A 17,807-nucleotide genomic window follows, 5' to 3' on the forward strand; every position below is an offset into this window, starting at 1 on the left:
GCTCCGCGGCATGTGGGATCTTCCCGGACCGGGGCACGAACCCGTGTCCCCTGCATCGGCAGGCGGACTCTCAACCACTGCGCCACCAGGGAAGCCCCCAAGTAATCTTTTTATCTCCATTTAGCAAAATCAAGTAACCTTGGCCAGGATCACACAGATGGTAAGTGACCAAGCAAGGCTTCAAACCCAAGTCTGCCCCATACTTTAACCCCCAGGTTGCTGCCTTCCAAAGAATAGCATGAGGAGAGCATAGGATTTTTGTTGTTGTTGTTAGCTAGTTTTTTTTTTTTAATTAATTAATTAATTTATTTATGGCTGCATTGGGTCTTCATTGCTGCACGCGGGCTTTAGTTGCGTCAAGCGGGGATACTCTTCGTTGTGGTGCGTGGCCTTCTCATTGCGGTGGCTTCTCTTGTTGTGGAGCACGGGCTCTAGGCACGCGCGTTTCAGTAGTTGTGGCACATGGGCTCTAGAGTACAGGCTCAGTAGTTGTGGCGCACAGGCTTAGTTGCTCCACGGCATGTGGGATCTTCCCAGACCAGGGCTCGAACCCATGTCCCCTGCATTGGCAGGCGGATTCTTAACCACTGTGCCACCAGGGAAGCCCGTTAGTTTGTTTTTACATTTTAAAAAATCAGTTTTATTGAGATATAACTTACATGCAATAAAATTCACTGATTTTAAATGTACAACTAGATGAGTTTTGACAAACACATACAGTTTTGTAAACACCACCACAATCCTGGTATACATTTCCATCACCACAAAAAGTTCCCTTGGACCCCTGTTTAGTCAGTCCCCTCTCCCCGTCCCTGACCCTTGGCAAACACTGATCTGCTTTCTGGCACTACAGTTTTACCATTTCTAGAATTCCATATAAATGAAATCATACAGTATGTGGTCTTATGTGTCCATCTTCTTTCACTTAGCTTAATGCTTTTGAGATTCATTTATATTGTTGTGTTATCAGTACTTCATTTCTTTTTATTGGTGAGTAGTAGCCCATTATGTGGCTATTCCACAATTTGTTGATCCATTCACCTACCGATAGATATTTGGGACTTCAAGATTTTTGGCTATCATGAATAAAGACTGAAGTACAAGTCTTTGTGAATATCCATTTTTATTTCTCTTGGATAAATACCTAGGAGTGGGATTGGTGGGTCAATGACACGTTAGTTTTCTATTGCTGTGTAACTACATATCACAAATGTAATGGCTTAACACAACACCCATTTATTATCTGACAATTCTGTATGTCAGAAGTCTGGGTGGGCTCGACCAGGTTCTTTGCTTAGGGTCTCACAAAGCTGAAATCAAGGTATTGGTCAGGCTGGGTGCTTATTTGGGAGAGCTGGGAAAGAATCCACCTCATCCTCCTGTTGCGGGTGGGTGGGTCTTTCAGCTCTTTAAGGCTACACACATTTTTTCTCACACAGCCCCTCCATCTTCAAACCAGCAATGCATGTTAAGTCTTCTCACACTTCTGGACTCTCTGGTTCTTCTTCTGCTACCAGCCAGAGAAAACTGTGCTTTTAAAGGACTGGTGTAATTAGATTGGACCCACCCAAACAATCTCCCTTTTGCCATGTATTGTAACCTAATCACAGGAGTAACATCTGGGAGCAAAGGTCATGGGACCATCTTAAAATTCTGCCTACCACATATGGTAAGTGTATGTTTATAAGAAACCATCAGACTGGGACTTCCCTGGTGGCACAGCGGTTGGGAATCCTCCTGCCAATGCAGGGGACACGGGTTCGATCCTTGGTCCGGGAAGAACCACATGCCACGGAGCAACAGAGCCTGTCACCACAGCTGCTGAGCCTGAGCTCTAGAGCCCGTGAGCCTCAACTACTGAAGCCCGCGTGCCTAGAGCCCATGCTCCGTAACAAGAGAAGCCACCGCGGTGAGAAGCCTGCGCACCGCAATGAGGAGTGGCCCCTGCTCGCCGCAACTGGAGAAAGCCCGTGTGCAGCAAGGACGACCGAACACAGCTAGATAGATAACTAACTAACTAACTAACCATCAGACTGTTTTCCAAAGTGGCTGCACCATTTTTCCTTCCCATCAGGAGTGCATGAGAGTTCCAGCTGCTTCACATTCTTGCCAACACTTGGTACTGTCAGTCAGTTTTAGCTGTTGATGAGTGCGTAATGGTACCTCAAGGTGGTTTTAATTTGCATATCCCTAACCCTAAGTTCTTTTCTTATGCTTAGAGCATAAAATTTTGTTTGATGAAAGGTTCTGCTGCTTTACCAAAAGATTTACATGCATTGGCTTAGATAAACTGTGTGGCTCTTACAGAATCTGTAATCCACCGCAGTGAGAAGCCTGCGCACCGCAATGAGGAGTGGCCCCTGCTCGCCGCAACTGGAGAAAGCCCGTGTGCAGCAAGGACGACCGAACACAGCTAGATAGATAACTAACTAACTAACTAACCATCAGACTGTTTTCCAAAGTGGCTGCACCATTTTTCCTTCCCATCAGGAGTGCATGAGAGTTCCAGCTGCTTCACATTCTTGCCAACACTTGGTACTGTCAGTCAGTTTTAGCTGTTGATGAGTGCGTAATGGTACCTCAAGGTGGTTTTAATTTGCATATCCCTAACCCTAAGTTCTTTTCTTATGCTTAGAGCATAAAATTTTGTTTGATGAAAGGTTCTGCTGCTTTACCAAAAGATTTACATGCATTGGCTTAGATAAACTGTGTGGCTCTTACAGAATCTGTAATCTGTGAATCTCTTAATGGGGCCCAGGGCCCATCCTTTTCTGAAGCAAAACAGTCTCTCAAATGTAGGTAAATCATCAGTATAAGCACCGTGCTTTGTGTGTGGGTGAGAGATGAAACCAACAAACATTCCTGATTATCTATAGAGCCACAATCCCAAATCTGAAATTCTGAAATCTAAATTGTTTTGAAAACCAAATGTTTTTTTCTTGGTTGGCACCAAAATCCACTGGTAGCAAAACCGGACGTGAACTTCTGTGGGGTTTTTGTTTTTGTTGTTTTCTTGCAGAAGGACCCTCTGTTGTCCCACGCTTGTGTCGGCTGCCTGGAGGCCTTGTTTGACTACCTGCATGCCCGGAGTCCAGACATCGGTAGAAACCCTCCCCATTCTCTGATGTTCCCATGGGGGAGATTGGACGGGGCCAGCACCTGCCACCCTCCCACCCCAGACTCCCATCCTCTGTTCTGTGATTCACACTCAGTTTTTTTGGCCGAGCCACGTGGCTTGCAGGATCTCAGTTCCCCAACCAGGGATTGAACCCAGGCCATGGCAGTGAAAGCCCAGAATCCTAACCATTAGGCCACGAGGGAGCTCCCTGATTCACACTCATTTTGTTTAATTCTTTTAACAATACTGCAAGGGCACTGCCATGCCCATCATACAGATGAGGACACTGAGGTTCGGGGAGGTTAAGCAACTTGCCCCAACCAAGGTCACATAGCTCTTAAGTGGCAGAGCTCTTCCTGTTGTCTGCCTCCCACATTAGTGGGATATGTGGTCTCCCTGTGCCAGGCAGCAAGGGTGGATAGAAGCCCAGGAGAAAGAAACGCCCTGGGGTCAGCTTGTCCAGTGTCCTGCCTTTGCTGAGCAACCCTTTTTTGAGCCAATAGGAGAAAGTTTTCTTTAGCAATGTTCTAAGGCCTTTGGGAAAGCAGCATTAACAACACATGGTTGACTGGTGTTTCCCATAGCACTCCATGTGGCCTCCCAGCCCTGGAATCGGTTTTTGCTATTTACCCTCCTGGATACTGGAGAGAATTCCTTCCTCAGAGCTGAGATCTTGAGGCTCATGACCCTGGTAAGTGCAGAAAGGATGGTCCTGTGGTCTGAAGAATGTCATCCTCCAAGAAGGTAGAGGGGCTGGATGAGCCTTTACCCTACAAGAAGGCTGCCTAGAGAATTCCTCTGAATGCCCACATCTCCTCTGCCCAGACATTCTTTCTCATTCACTCATGAAACATTGACCAGGCCTGCCCACCACCTGCCAGATCCTGTGCTAGGTACCAAAGATGTCAGTGAGCCAAATGTTCTGACTTAAAGGTCCCTCAGTCTAGAGAAGGAGATAGACAAGGAAATTAATAGTTAAAATATGATGTTATTAATGGAAGAGTAGAAGATAATGCTAAGTGCCTAGAACATGGTAAGTGCCCACTGAATAAACAAGGCAGCAAGCCTGTGAATGATAGTGAAGTGGATCAATGAATAATAAATCAATGGTTGGTGTAGGAACCCAGAGAAAAGAGTAATTGCTTCTGCCAGAGCTGTGAGGGAGAAGTAAGAATATAGTAAGCACCCAGTTAATGCCTGTATTTCCTTAATAAAATGAAAACATTCAGCAGTGAAGGTAACATTTTAGCTGAGGCTTGAAGGATTAATAGGCAAAGAGAAGGAAAAGTATTGCAGGTACAGTACTGAAGTGAGAACAGTAGGTATATGAGAATGTGGTGGTGTGTCTGGGTAACCACACATAGTCTAGTGTGAGGGGCAGGGTAGGAGTGGCGGGACTGAAGGGGTCAGCAGAGCAAAACTCTCAGGGTCTTGCAATCCTCCTCATTACCTCACTCTCCTGTGACACGACCCCACCCCTGCCTACCAACACTGACCTCTTGAAGGCAGAGTTCGGTGGGCTTCAGATCCATGCCCCCAGCCCAGTGCTGAGCCCGGCAGGGCACAGCAAATACCTGTGAATGAAGGAGATGCCGAATCACTACATGTCTGGGGCTTCTCTCCCTGGGCCAGTTTGTGCGGTTCCGGAGCAGCAGCATCCTCTCTCATGAAGAGGTGGGCCGTGTTCTGCAAGGCGCAGCTTTGGCTGACCTCTCTACCCTCTCCAGCACCACACTCCAGGCTCTGCGTGGCTTCTTCCTGCAGGTGGGTGGAAAGGGGATGCTATTTAGCCACTGTGAGGCCAGACCCTCTGTACCCTCTTCCCTGTGGAGGTGGGGAGCTCTAGCCACAGCAGCCAACGGGAGGTCAGGAGTGCAGGGGGTGGAGGGTAGAGAGGGCCTCTGTGGAGTGGGCACTGAGAAAGCCTGTCTTCCCTACCATCTTCTCCCCCCAGGTCCAGAGCATGGGCCTCCTGGCTGATCATAGCATGGCCCAGACCCTGCAGGCCTCCTTGGAGGGTCTTTCCCCCAGGGCCTCCACGGCCCAGCCGCCCCTACAGGACATGATGTATCCTTTCTTGCATCTGGGCGCTTTGGCCTGGGTAGGGTCACCCAGGCAATGGGAAGCTATAGTGTCATGCTTCAGGACAGAGTTGCACTGTCTACAGCCCTGTCTTCTAAGGCAAGCAGGGGTCAGTGAGAATAATTAACAGTGGTAGCAATGACAATGACTTGCTCTATTAAGTTCCTACCGAGGGCCAGTCATGTTACATGCACTGTATCTAATCCTCACAGTAGCTAGGAGTGTTAACACAGTTGTAACTTAGCTCAGAGAGGTTAAATGACTTGCCCAGAATCACACAGTGATAGCATCAGGATTTGACCCCAGACATGACCATCTCCAAAGTCATATCACCAAACTCAGAAGGGAGCTAGTCCTTCCCCAGGAGCTTTGGAGAAAGTTGCCCAAGCCCAGTTGGCACAGACGCTGCCCTAAGCACAACACGGTGGGGGAGGGTGCTGGGTGACTGGCACGTCCCTGAGAAAGCCTGGGGCTGTGGGCAGTGCTCACTGGCCCTCTGAGGGGTTGCTGTGGTGCTCCAGAGACACTGTGGTCTGGAGGTGTGTGTGTGGCCTCCCTGGCTCTCCCCCTAACCCTTTCCATGGAACGTTCCCTGATGTACAGCAACTACCTAGCCCAGGTGTTCAGTGTCAGGTCCTAACCTGACAAGTTTTAGAATCCATCCCACTCTTCTCAGGTGCACCTCTGCTCTTGTCTGTTTTTGCCTTTTGGGGCCCCGGAAGTGTGGTTGTCCCATGGCTGGCCCCACGTCTCTGCTGTTCTCCTCTCATGTTTGCTGCCAGCTGCCTGGGAGGAGTGGCTGTATCCCTGTCCCACATCAGAGACTGATCCTCAGGACCTGAAGGCCCAGAAACAGAACTGAGACCTGGAGAAGACAAAGTCAGGGCACACTGGTTTGGGGGAAATGGATGACAACTGCAGCCGTTCATCTGGAGCCATTTACTCCATTGTTGAAACAGAATCAGGAAATAGTGATATACTCACATGCCTGTGTGGGCTCTCCAAAAACATTTCACTTTGGACTTACCTTGGCTCCCTTCAGCTGGTTCCTCAGCCAGGATGGATGGCATTCTCAGAGAGGGGGAGGGATTTGTTCTGCTAACGCCAGCCGGTTACCTCAGTGGAAGACATCAGTCAGGCCATCCTTGGGGCAGAAGGGGCAGAGAAAGGCCATGTATTTGGTGCTGCCGTGGTCCAGGTGCTCTGGGAAGTACTTTACCTGCTGCTTCACCTCAGGTGAAAGCGGAGAGAGGTACAATTTCCAGGCAAGGAAGGTGAGCGGGTCAAAACCTTCTCAGCCTTCCTAGCTGACGGAAACTGCCCCAGCTCAGCTCTTCCCTGGCTAAAGTAGGTCCCCTGTGTTCCTTTCTCTCCCGGCCCTCCTCAGAGCGTGTATTTGTGCACACACGTGTGTAGTTCTTTCAATGTCTGCCCTCCACAACTGCCCGCGCGTGTTCTGAGCTCAGCTCACCAGGGCCTTTAACTCTCTTCCCGCCTGTCTGCCAGGGCCCCGGTGCCTGTAACTGGCTAGCCCTTGGGTCTGGCTGGACTGACCCTACGCAAAACTGGGCTGAACTCCGTCCTAATGATAGGACAGGGAAGGACCCCACGAACTTGGGTTAGAACTTGGTGGATCCGAGGGGCGAGCAGGGTATGCCCCAACTCTGCATTGCACGTTACTTAAAAAGAAAAAAGTGTTAGCCACGATCCACTAAACTGATCTTGACAACTGCAGTTTAAAAAACACTCAGCTGGAACCTCCCTGGTGGTCCAGTGTTTAAGACTCCCCGCTCCCAATGCAGGGCGCCGGGGTTTGATCCCTGGTCAGGGAAGTAGATTCTCACATGCCGCAACTAAAGATCCCGCGCGCCGCAGCTAAGACCCGGTGCAGCCAAATAAATATTTTTTAAAAACCCACAAAACAGCTAACGAAACAGTTTCGGGGAGGGCGCTGGGGAGGCCGCCCGGCCGGCAGGGGTCAGGGCCTCATTATTGCTAACGCGTCCTTTACTTTAGACACACACCTAAGGCTGACTATTTCCTCCAAGCCGACCTTAACGCGGCAAGTGCGCAAGCCGCCACGCAGGGTGGGCGGGACCGAACTCCCACGGACCTCGGGCAGGGCTAGCGACGGAGCCTACTGGGCGGGGCCGGAAGTTAGGTCAAGGAGCGGCAGTCGCGGCCCGCGATCTTTGGGCGGGGGCGGCGCTCGGCAGTTCCTGCGTGGCTGCTCTGGGACACTGTGAGGTTCCGCGCCTCTGCCGCTCGTCTGCGGGCCCTCGAGGCGAGGTGCACGCTGACTCCTGTCCGCCCGCCCGGCCTGGTAGGTGAGGGCGAGGGCGCTGGGTGGGCAGGCTTCCTGGGTGGGGGGGGGGCGGGGGAGGGACCGAGGGCCCAGAACTGGCTGCACAGTGTGGGGGTTGGGATTCGCGGATCCGGACACCTCTTCTCATTAGAAAGACTTTCTCTTCCTGGAGCTCTAAAGGCTAGGGGCAGCGACCCTGGTCTCCGAACCCGGGTTGCCGGCTCCGAGGGCCCAGAACTGGCTGCACAGGGTGGGGGTTGGGATTCGCGGATCCGGACACCTCTTCTCATTAGAAAGACTTTCTCTTCCTGGAGCTCTAAAGGCTAGGGGCAGCGACCCTGGTCTCCGAACCCGGGTTGCCGGCTCAGGATCCACCACCAAGCCACCTCTGCAGAATGGCCTCGGAGTCGCACGCCCAGCCGGGAAGAGCTCTGGGGACTCATGGGGGCAGGGAGCAGGATTGAGAGACGGATAAGTGGGAGTAACAGTAGAGACAGTAGGATCTGCCCCACGCAGTCCGCTTTTTCGGCTTTCTTTTTCCACTTCTTCCTGCTTCAGTCATTACCGGCTGTCTGATTTCCCCTGACCCCAAGTTCTGCCTTAACCAGTGTTTGGTTCCCTTGAGTCTGGAGCGTGACGGTGGAAGGTAAGGGTTCTGGGTGAGCTTGAACTATTTTTTCCCATTCTCTAGGCTTCAGTTGTCTCATCAGCGTGGGGTGGGGGCGGTTCTCTGGTTGTTCTGTGTGGGGTCTCACTGTCAATAACTGAGCATCTCTAGGACACACCTAGGTGTCCTTATAGAACAGTGGCCAGCTCTGAGATAGCCTGTGCTCATTAAGACTCTTGGTTTAGCCTGAGAATCCATGAGTGACTTTGGGCAGTCCCCTCATTTTTCTGTGCTTTGGTCTCCACGTTGGTAAAATTGGGCAGCTATCATCTGAGTAGAGGCTGCCTCTGACTACTGTATTTAATATTGCACTTTGCTGACTCCCTCTCATCTTTCTGTGCTTGTTTTACAACTTTACTGGTTGTCTCTTAACCCTACTAGGGGTGAAAGTACCAGTGTGCAGGGAATTTTGTTTGTCACTGCCATATTCCCGCCTCTAGAACAGTGCTTAGAACATGACAGGTACTCAGTAGGTGATTGGGGAATATTGCCTAGATAGGGACAGGTGTTGCTTGTGGTGCCTGTGGTTCCTAAGAGAATAACAGCCGTCTTATCTCAAGACTGTCTTGCCTGCCATCCCACCCTGCACCCCTTCTTCCTTTCTGGTGACAGAAGTCAGGAAAGGTGGGAAACCCCAGAAGTTTCACATCTCTGACTGCCTGGGCCTCCTGAGAGGCCAGGATGGGGAATTGAGAGGCAGTGATATCGACCGGGCCCTCCTTCCTCAGGCACAGTGCCTCACCCAGCCTTCTGTCTGCAACAGGGAGATGACTTCCTTATCCACATTTTGCAGTGAGGAAGATGAAGCTCAGAGAGGCTGAGCAATTTGCCCGAGGTCCCGAAGTCAGGCAGAGCCAGAGCTCCAGTGCAGGGTTCCAGGCGTTGATCCCTGTTCTCTAAGCATCCCTACCTTGCTGACTTTATCTTTCTCCCTCCCTCCTATCATCCCATGTCTTTATTTTGTGTCTGTTGGTCACTGGCCCTGGGCTAGGAATTGGGGCCTCAGGGCTTCCCAAAGCTGGGTTCTTGGTATTTGGAGGCTGTGTCATGTCAAGGGAAGTTGCTGTTCAACTCACTTTCTGTTTCATATAACACCAAGCTCTGGGTCTCACCTTCTTTCTCTGGGTTACTCCCCTAGCTCCAGAGTCTTGGATATGGACCTTCTTCAGTTCCTGGCTTTCCTCTCTGTCCTGCTACTGTCTGGGACAGGAGTCACAGACACCCTGAGGACCTCCCTGGACCCGAGCCTGGAGATCTGTATCCTTTGGGGTTGGCGGTGTTTTTGAGGGGTCTATAAATGAGGTTTCTCTATACCCACAACCCCTTGGGAGATTCCAGGGATGGAGCAGACCCCCCTAATAGGAACAGGGGAGAAAAAGTAAGGTGCTCTAACCAGACCTTGATCAAGTCAGTTCTGTTCTGAACCTCAGTTTCCCCACATGTTAAATTGAGAAGGCAAGGCATATATCTCAGAGCCATGAGGACTCTTGAGGATTGTACATGTGCCTCGTTCTTTGTGGGTGAGACCCTGGCCGGAGACCAAGCCCTGGCATACTGGGCTTCCTACCCAAGGGCTGGGTCTTGAAAGAATAGAAACTTGTAGAGAAGGGCGGGGGGCACCCCAGGCAGAGTGTACAGTGTGAGCAGAGGGGCGGAGGTTCTGGGAGCAATGAGTGGCTGTGGGAGATTGGGGAAAGACCGCGAGGAGGGGAGGGCAGGAGCCAGGTCCTCAGGGTTGTATTCAGGTTGTCGGGTGTGGAATCCTCTGTGAAGTGGATGAATGATATGTTGCAGGATTCACATGCTTCTCAGAGCGTGTGTTCATTCCCTGGGGAGTCCCAGGCATGCACATCTACGCCCCTGGCAGAGACTTGCTGGCCAGGGTGGGCCCTCTCGATCGGGACCACTGGGTTATCCAGGCAGGAGAACTGGTGCCAGTTCCTTAACTTAATGCTGCTCAGACAAGAAGATGTTTGAGGTGAAGCGGCGGGAGCAGCTGTTGGCGCTGAAAAACCTAGCACAGCTGAACGATGTCCACCAGCAGTACAAGATCCTTGATGTCATGCTCAAGGGGCTCTTTAAGGTGCATGCAGGCAGGGGGCAGCTCATGGCAGGCCTGGTCTTTGATCTGGGCACTGTTGGATGCGTAGGAGTTCCCCAAGGGGATGGTGTTCAGTGAGGGGGAAGCGCATGCACAGAAGATCTTTTTTATATATAATTAATTTATTTTTATTATTTATTTATTTATTTGGGGGTATGTTGGGTCTCCGTTGGTATGCGCGGGCTTTCTCTAGTTGCGGCGAGCAGGGGCTGCTCTTCATTGCGGTGCGCAGGCTTCTCATTGTGGTGGCTTCTCTTGTTGCGGAGCAGGGGCTCTAGGCGCACGGGCTTCAGTAGTTGTGGTGTGCGGGCTCAGTAGTTGTGGCTCGTGGGCTCTGGAGCACAGGCTCAGTAGTTGTGGCGCACGGGCTTAGTTGCTCCGCGGCATGTGGGATCTTCCCAGACCAGGGCTCGTACCCCTGTCCGCTGTGTTGGCAGGCAGATTCTTAACCACTGCGCCAACAGGGAAGCCCCTCACAGAAGATTTGAAGTAGGGTTGAAGTAAATGGGACTGGGGCCGGTCTGGGAAGACCTTTTCAAAGCCACTTAGCCCAGGTGGGGTTCCCTCAGGTGCTGGAGGACTCCCGGACAGTGCTCATTGCTGCAGATGTGCTCCCAGATGGGCCCTTCCCCCAGGACGAGAAACTGAAGGATGGTATGGTCTCCCCAATCTCTCCCTCTCCTCTTCCCCCCTCCATCCTTGATCTTCTCTAGCTGCTCCTTCCCTCTTGTTCTTGTCACTCTTTTTTCTCTCTCTGGAAGTACCCTCTTGTGGCACCTTCCAAGGAGTCTCTTTGGGTAGTTAGGCACTTAGTATATGATTCTCCAAGTGTTTCTTGGCTCATTTCAGAGCCAGTTTCTGTGTCCCTGACACAGATATATTCTGTCGTGTGGTTAGGTGTTTGAGACGGGAATTAGGGAGGAGCCTTTGCCCACTTCCACTCCAGAAATCCTTGCCTGCATTACCCTGACCCTCCTGGTAGAGATGGCAAGGGTTGTTCCCATTTATAGGAGAAAAAACTGAGGCCTGCTGAAGTGACTGGCCCATGGGAGCAGTTACCATCACTCTTTACTACTGTTCTAAAAGCCTCAACTCCGTTAAATCCTTTTTGAGACAAGGTGAGACCAACATAGATAAATAAAAGAATATTTTGAATCCCTTCATCTCCTCTTCCAAGAATTTCTCTCCGGTGGTAATTTCTCCCCATTAACTGGTTACATTCTAACAGTAGAGTTTGTTAGGTCTCACTGTCTGAGACAGGACGGAAGGAGCTTTTACATATTGAGTGTTGGGCACATTACAAATATCATCTCTAATCTCCACTATAACTGAGGAAGGCACTGTTACCTCCAGTTTCCACATGAAAGAGGATAGGTGGTTTGCCTGGCTCTTACCTGTAAACCAAGCGAACTCCTGAGTTCTCTGCGGTTCAAGATTGTTCTGAAGCCCGGGGGTCCCTGCCCCACTTGTCTCAGACCCAACCTGGCATATCTTTGTAGGAGTCTGCTTATCTCTGTGTGGCCTGGCCAGTGCTGGTGAGAGCTGCCTGGGCCTTATCTATAGGGGTCACTCAAACAGGGGCTGCCACCAGGGCTGGGTGTATAGTTACTATTCTTCATGCTAGCGTGGGTCGGGGGATGTGCCCCCATAATGGACACTAAACTCAGTCTAAACTGATTTGTTGACTAGAGGAGGGATATTGGTGGGAAAACTGACCAAATTCAGATTAGGTTTGTGGGTTGATTAATAGTATTGTATCAATGTTAATTTCCTGGTTTAGATAGTTGGGCAATGGTTATATAAGATGATAACATTAGAGGAAGCCCAGTGAAGGAATTTTGTGGTGTATTATGTAAGTCTAAAATTATTTCAAAATAAGAACTTAAGCATTTAAAATAAAATAAAATTGGATATACACTAAAAAGAAAACAAACCCTGATGTGTTCCCTGGCCATCCTAACAGAACTGACCCCTCACAGGCACTGTAGTTGTGTTAACACCAGGGCCCAGTTCTGGACATTAGGATACCAAGTTGGGGAGGTTAGGCCCTGCGAAGCCTCATGGGATGCATATGCCTCCATGTGCAAAAGGACACCCACGTCTCTGGTCCCCATGGCAAACGAGTCTTCTGAGATGTGAGATACAGGGGAAAGAGCATGTCCTTTGGAGTCAGACAGCCCTGGGTTTGCAGCCCAGGTTTGCTACTCACGAGCTGTCAGCGTCAGTTTCCCATGTGAGAAATGGGAATAGCAGACACATCTCTCTCTAAAGGTGGTTTTGATGATTCAGTGACCTGGTAGACATAAAGCCCTTAGCATGCACTGTACATGTGGTCAGCAGCCTGTGGGCCTCAGGCACCGTTCCCCTTCTCTGATTAGTGGGCTTGCCTCTGTTCTCTGGAGGGTGCGTAGGGCTGGCCAGGAGGGCTGTAGAAGGGCATCTCCCCTGGCCACTCATCAGGGTCCTTTCACCAGCTTTCTCCCAAGTGGTGGAGAACACGGCCTTCTTCGGTGATGTGGTGCTGCGCTTCCCAAGGATCGTGCACCACTGCTTTGACCACAACTCCAACTGGAACCTCCTCATCCGCTGGGGCATCAGCTTCTGCAACCAGTCGGGCGTCTTTGACCAGGGCCCCCACTCGTCCATCCTCAGCCTGGTAAGGACTGGGGCAGAGGAGGTCCGGGAGCCCTCTGTCTGGTGGTACGCTGTGAGCCACGCATCTGCCTTTAGTGAGGCCTGAATGTCAGCCCTTGGTTGCGTTTTCTGTGATAAGCCTTGGGCCACCTTGAGGTGCCCTTTCATGGGGTTCTATGCCAACCTGGGTCCCTAGGGGTCACCACCTGGCCCACATCTGTTCAGGCCTCGGAGGGAGTGGCCCTTGGGTGAGCAGGAGGCAGGAGAAGGCAGAGGATGACTAGCTTTTCCTCATCCGCAGATGGCCCAGGAGCTGGGAATCAGCGAGAAAGACTCTGACTTCCAGAACCCATTTAAAGTAGACCACACAGAGGTGAGCTGCTGGGACCTGTGGCCATGTCTGCTTGGCCTCTGCTGAGCCCTGGGAGGCCAGGGCCTGCAGGGGCTGGGGCACCTAGAGTGGAGTGTGAGGGCTTTGGACTTGGAGCCAGAAGTGCCTGGGTCTGGGCCTGAGTATCACTCGCTCACTGGTACCTTCAGGCAAGCTGCTGGCCCTGTCTTAGCCTCAGCTCCCTGTCTGTCCGTGCGGTATGGACCTCAACTGTGAGGGCCAGTCAGAGGCTATGAACACATCCATCTCAGTGCACGGTAGGCACTGTGCCCATCAGGCAAATGTCAGGGAAGCCATGGGAGGTCAGGCCAGGCTTCTCTGCCCTTGAGCCTCTGAGCCCCCAGCCAGGCTTCTGTCCCACATTCCTGCACATGTTCTCTTCCTAGGGGCTGAGGTGGGCTCTGAGAGCTGGAGGCTGCAGGGGAAGCACGACAGATGCGGACACACAGTAGAGGGGAGGAAGAGATCAGAGGTGGCAGGGCAGGGCCAGAGCGGCAGGGAGGAAGGGCCAGAGCACTGTACTCCTCAGATCGCAAACTCTCCTCAGGTGTAGGGAGGGACCTCTGAAGGTTTAGGATTTTGCTGCTGTTTCATGGATGCTGACAGGTTAGAGACAGCAGAGTTTATTGCAGCAAAAGCAGTTGCTGTTGGCCTGGTCATGTGGGTTTCCCTTATTCCCCAAGTCCCAGGAGGGTGACACAGAAGGGCCCAGGCAAATGCCACGCATGCAGTGGGTTTGCATCAGGCTAGGAGCACCAAGCTTGGGAAATTCACCACCTTTATAAGGAACAGAAGCAAACTAAGTCTTTGTTTGCAGGCAGACATCACCTCATCCTTCATGGTTGCTTTCTGGAAACACAACCTGAGAAATGGCCCAGGTACAGAGTGGTCTGGTGTACCAGCAAGAACGTGCTGGGCGATGGAGATTGCCTCCCCACAGTCTGTCCATCAGCCCTACGTGTCTTGGCTTAGCTCACATTTCTACATGAATGTCCTATTCCATGATTAATCTGATCAGTAGAGACCAGGACCACATTTGTTCAGCTTGTCTCGGACTGCTGTCAGTAGGACTCTAAGCAGCAGGATGAGGCCACGCGCAGTGTTGGTCTCAACCGTATGCTCCAGGGTCCTGGACTTAGCCAGCTCTGATAAGTCCTGGGGGCGGGGGCGGGGGCAGTAGATCTTACATTAGAAAATCATCATGCAGTCTAAGATCAGTCTATCATCTGTTACCACCCATACAAGGGTTTAGACTGAGCTGCTGATCTTTGATGTCATTGCCAGTGATTACAGGGGCCAATAGACCCAAAGCAACGCTCATCCCCAGTGGAGAGGCATTCTGTGGCCCACTGTCTCCTATGTGTTGCCACTTGATTTGAGTCACCATTGCATTGTTTGGCTGAGCCCTGGAGGCAGTGTTGCTGCTGCGTTGCAGCCTGCGTTGCCCTACATGGCATAACCAGGGTCGCTCAGGGATCGGGAGAGGCAGGTGGATTTGCCTGTCAGATTGAAACAAGGTTGTACTGGTCTGTGTGTCTGCACAGGGTTACTTTGGGAGCTGCCTTTGATGGTATCAGGCACGGCAGAATAGTTCAGGACTGACTGCGTCTATGTGAATTTTCCTGTCACGTGGTTGAGAATGACACACTGGACAGCTGGTCTGACTCTCAACTGCAGCTGCCACTTGGCTTGGGTGGACCCTAGGATTGTTTTGCCAGGTGGCAGTGCTGGATCTAAAGGACAAAGAGGATTAATTGTTCCACACACCTCCTGGGATCTCAGGTAATCCCTCCCCAGATTATTGGTACAAAATCAACATGTCACATCCCAGGACCTATAATTTCACTTTTCTCCAATTTTTTCCTACTTTAACCTAAACTTTTTGTTCAGAAGGGTCAGATGTGAGTGGGACAAGGGAATTTTTGCAAGATTTCCACAGACACATATCTCCCATCTTGGCCCACATGGGCCACCACAGGGGGACTTGGCAAGGAGCATACTCAACCAAGAGGTCATGCTTCTTTTTTTTTTTTTTTTTTTTTGGGCCGTGCCACACAGCATGCGGTATCTTAGTTCCCCGACCAGGGATCGAACCCGTGCCCCCTGCGGTGGAAGCGCGGAGTCTTAGCACTGGACCGCCAGGGAAAGTCCCCCAAGTGGTCATTATTCTAATGATCTTGGGCCATACTGTTCCAGCCAGGGACTCTAGGTAGCTGAACCAGAAATACAGAGTCCTCTGCTTTGTGTCAGTCCATGGTGGTGAGTGTATTGCCACATTTAGTACAGTGATGCATATAGGTGGCAGTGCCAGTCAACTGGGCTGTGTAGGCTTGATCAGCCTTTTGATTCTGGTTGGTCTTACCAGAGAATTGGCTATGAGCGCCTTAGCGAGTGACCCAGACTGTCCCATTGTCAGCCACAGTTTGTTTCCACAGTTCATGGCCCTCAAGAGGGATGGGCATCTTTGATCTGCCAGTTTAGCCTGCTCATCTGGCAGACCAGATGGCTAGGACACTGACAACAGTCAGTAAGAATACAACATGCCTGGTCATTAGGAATATTGTCTAGGCAAGAGTGACGGCTTTTAATTCAGATTGTTGTCTTACTAGCCTTTATGGCAGTTGGTCTTCCAGTGTCACCCCTGGGGCTAGATGGCTGCTGCTGCCCATGGTCACCTGTGCCGAGGGTTCCCAAAGCCGCCCCAAGGTTGATGATTCGCTAGGAGGATTCACAGGACTCAGTGTGTGCTTGTACTCGAGGCTATGATTTATTACGGTGAAAGGATCCACAGTAAAATCAGCAAAGGGAAAATGCTCCTTGGGTGAAGTCTAAGGGAAACCAGACACAAGCTTCCATGAGTCTCTCCCAGTGAAGTCACACAGGACACAATTTATTCCCCCAGCAACAGGTTATAAAAATATGTGTGAAAAGTTGTTTATCAGGAGAGCCTGTTAAAGACTCAGTGCCCAGAGTTTTTACTAGGAACTGGTCACGTAGGCACCCTCTGCCTAGCACATACCAAAATTCCAGACTCCAGAAGGAAAGTGGGTGTTTAGCATAAACCACATTTTTGCACAGTTTAGGTGCAATGAGCCACTCTTATCAGTTAGGGTGATGGGAATCCCTCCCAGAAACCCAAGTTCCCAGACACCAGCCAAGGACCAACCTTGGAAGCAAGCCTTCTAAAAGAGAGCAGTGAGGCCAGCTATGTTAACTCTTCTGTACAGCACCATTAGCTCTTAATTTAGGTGAACAATCAGAGGACAGGCCTGAGTATTCAGAGGAACCTCTGACTCGAGGGCCCTGTTGATCTAGTGGCTTTGCTTCAGGTGACAGAGTGGGGGATATGGTTTTCCACACTAGCGTAGCTGCCTCCCCTTCATGTAAAACCAAGATGACACATCCTTCAAGGTTGCGTGCTGCAGTCACGACCCTGATAAATGGCCTGGGTAAGAACAGTCAGGGCTGGGTTCTTGGTGTACGCGGCAAGAACGTGCAGGGATGCTCAAGGCCGTGGCAGATTGCCTTTCCCAGTGAGGGAGCTCCCATGGAGATTCTTTTTTTGCTGTGTCACTGGCTCTCCTTGCCCTGCAGATCGTGACTGCCTCTCACACACGAGGAAGGTGAGAGCATGGGGCACAGAGAGAATGGGCTTCAGGATAGATGTAATTTAGCTTCATGTGCTCTGCTTGGGCATACCGCAGAAGCAACATACTTTCCTTACTTTTATTGGCTGGAGATGGTCCCAAGATTTTACTCACTTTTTGGTATCCCGTGTGGACGTGTCCACCAGCAACAGCCCACGTTTGCTCTGCTCACCTTGGGCACTCTCTCCATACCAGTGGGTGTTCCGGGAGTCCCCTCCTACTACATACCCATCGCTAGAGCCGACTTGTATCAGGCTTTGTGCTGGCCACTGTCCCAGTCCAGAGGGAGCTGGCCCTCTCCCTGCTCTGAGGACGCTCACCGTCTGTTGGGGAAGGTAGCAGAGAAACACAGTCCCAATCTAGCGTGATCTCTGTACCAGTGCAAGAGGGAAGGACCCATGTGAGGGAGCCTGTGGAAGTAGAGGGTGGAGGCTCTGGGATAAGTAAGAAGTGCGGAGTTGACCAACTCAGGGAAGACCTTCCCAGACAGAGGGACCAGCTTGCACAAAGGCTCAGAGGCATAGCACATGCATTTGTTCAACGTTTAGTGAGCATCTACTGAATCCCAGCCACTAGAGAAGCGTTCTAGCTCTGCCCTCCTGGGAATGGCATTCTAGTTGGAGGAGATAGACAGTCAATAAAAAATATATGATAGGGCTTCCCTGGTGGCGCAGCGGTTGCGCGTCCGCCTGCCGATGCAGGGGAACCGGGTTCGCGCCCCGGTCTGGGAGGATCCCACATGCCGCGGAGCGGCTGGGCCCGTGAGCCGTGGCCGCTGAGCCTGCGCGTCCGGGGCCTGTGCTCCGCAACGGGCGGGGCCCCAACAGAGGGAGGCCCGCATACCACAAAAAAAAAAAAAAAA

At 51.4% G+C, this 17,807-nt stretch overlaps 2 protein-coding genes across 6 annotated transcripts in view; both read left to right on the forward strand.

Moving 5' to 3' along the window:
- Nucleotides 1-6,028, forward strand: part of LOC114485139 (meiosis inhibitor protein 1-like) — a gene marked incomplete at its 5' end in the record, with an annotated part of 12,911 nt that extends 6,883 nt beyond the window's left edge. Inside the window, 5 exons of the mRNA XM_055083186.1 lie at nt 3,020-3,101; nt 3,703-3,809; nt 4,751-4,882; nt 5,073-5,185; nt 5,983-6,028. Coding sequence (XP_054939161.1) covers nt 3,020-3,101; nt 3,703-3,809; nt 4,751-4,882; nt 5,073-5,185; nt 5,983-6,028 — 480 coding nt within the window. The remainder of the gene's footprint in view (nt 1-3,019; nt 3,102-3,702; nt 3,810-4,750; nt 4,883-5,072; nt 5,186-5,982) is intronic.
- A 1,345-nt stretch (nt 6,029-7,373) lies between these two features.
- Nucleotides 7,374-17,807, forward strand: part of CCDC134 (coiled-coil domain containing 134) — a 17,358-nt gene continuing 6,924 nt past the window's right edge. Inside the window, exons 1-8 of one of the 5 annotated variants that reach the window (XR_003678618.2) lie at nt 7,374-7,523; nt 9,311-9,429; nt 10,134-10,255; nt 10,843-10,927; nt 12,748-12,929; nt 13,209-13,280; nt 14,116-14,176; nt 14,843-15,080. Coding sequence is in view for 4 of the 5 variants with exons in the window: in XM_028485926.2 (XP_028341727.1) it covers nt 9,327-9,429; nt 10,134-10,255; nt 10,843-10,927; nt 12,748-12,929; nt 13,209-13,280; nt 14,116-14,176 (625 nt within the window). In the remaining variant the exon portion in view is untranslated. Of the gene's footprint in view, nt 7,524-8,063; nt 8,152-9,310; nt 9,430-10,133; nt 10,256-10,842; nt 10,928-12,747; nt 12,930-13,208; nt 13,281-14,115; nt 14,177-14,842; nt 15,081-17,807 lie in introns of all 5 variants that reach the window. The other 4 variants (XM_028485926.2, XM_024127161.3, XM_028485924.2 and 1 more) reach the window with 4 other exon arrangements.

Source organism: Physeter macrocephalus, unplaced genomic scaffold, assembly GCF_002837175.3.
Source record: "Physeter macrocephalus isolate SW-GA unplaced genomic scaffold, ASM283717v5 random_514, whole genome shotgun sequence".
NCBI classification, from domain to species: domain Eukaryota; kingdom Metazoa; phylum Chordata; class Mammalia; order Artiodactyla; family Physeteridae; genus Physeter; species Physeter macrocephalus.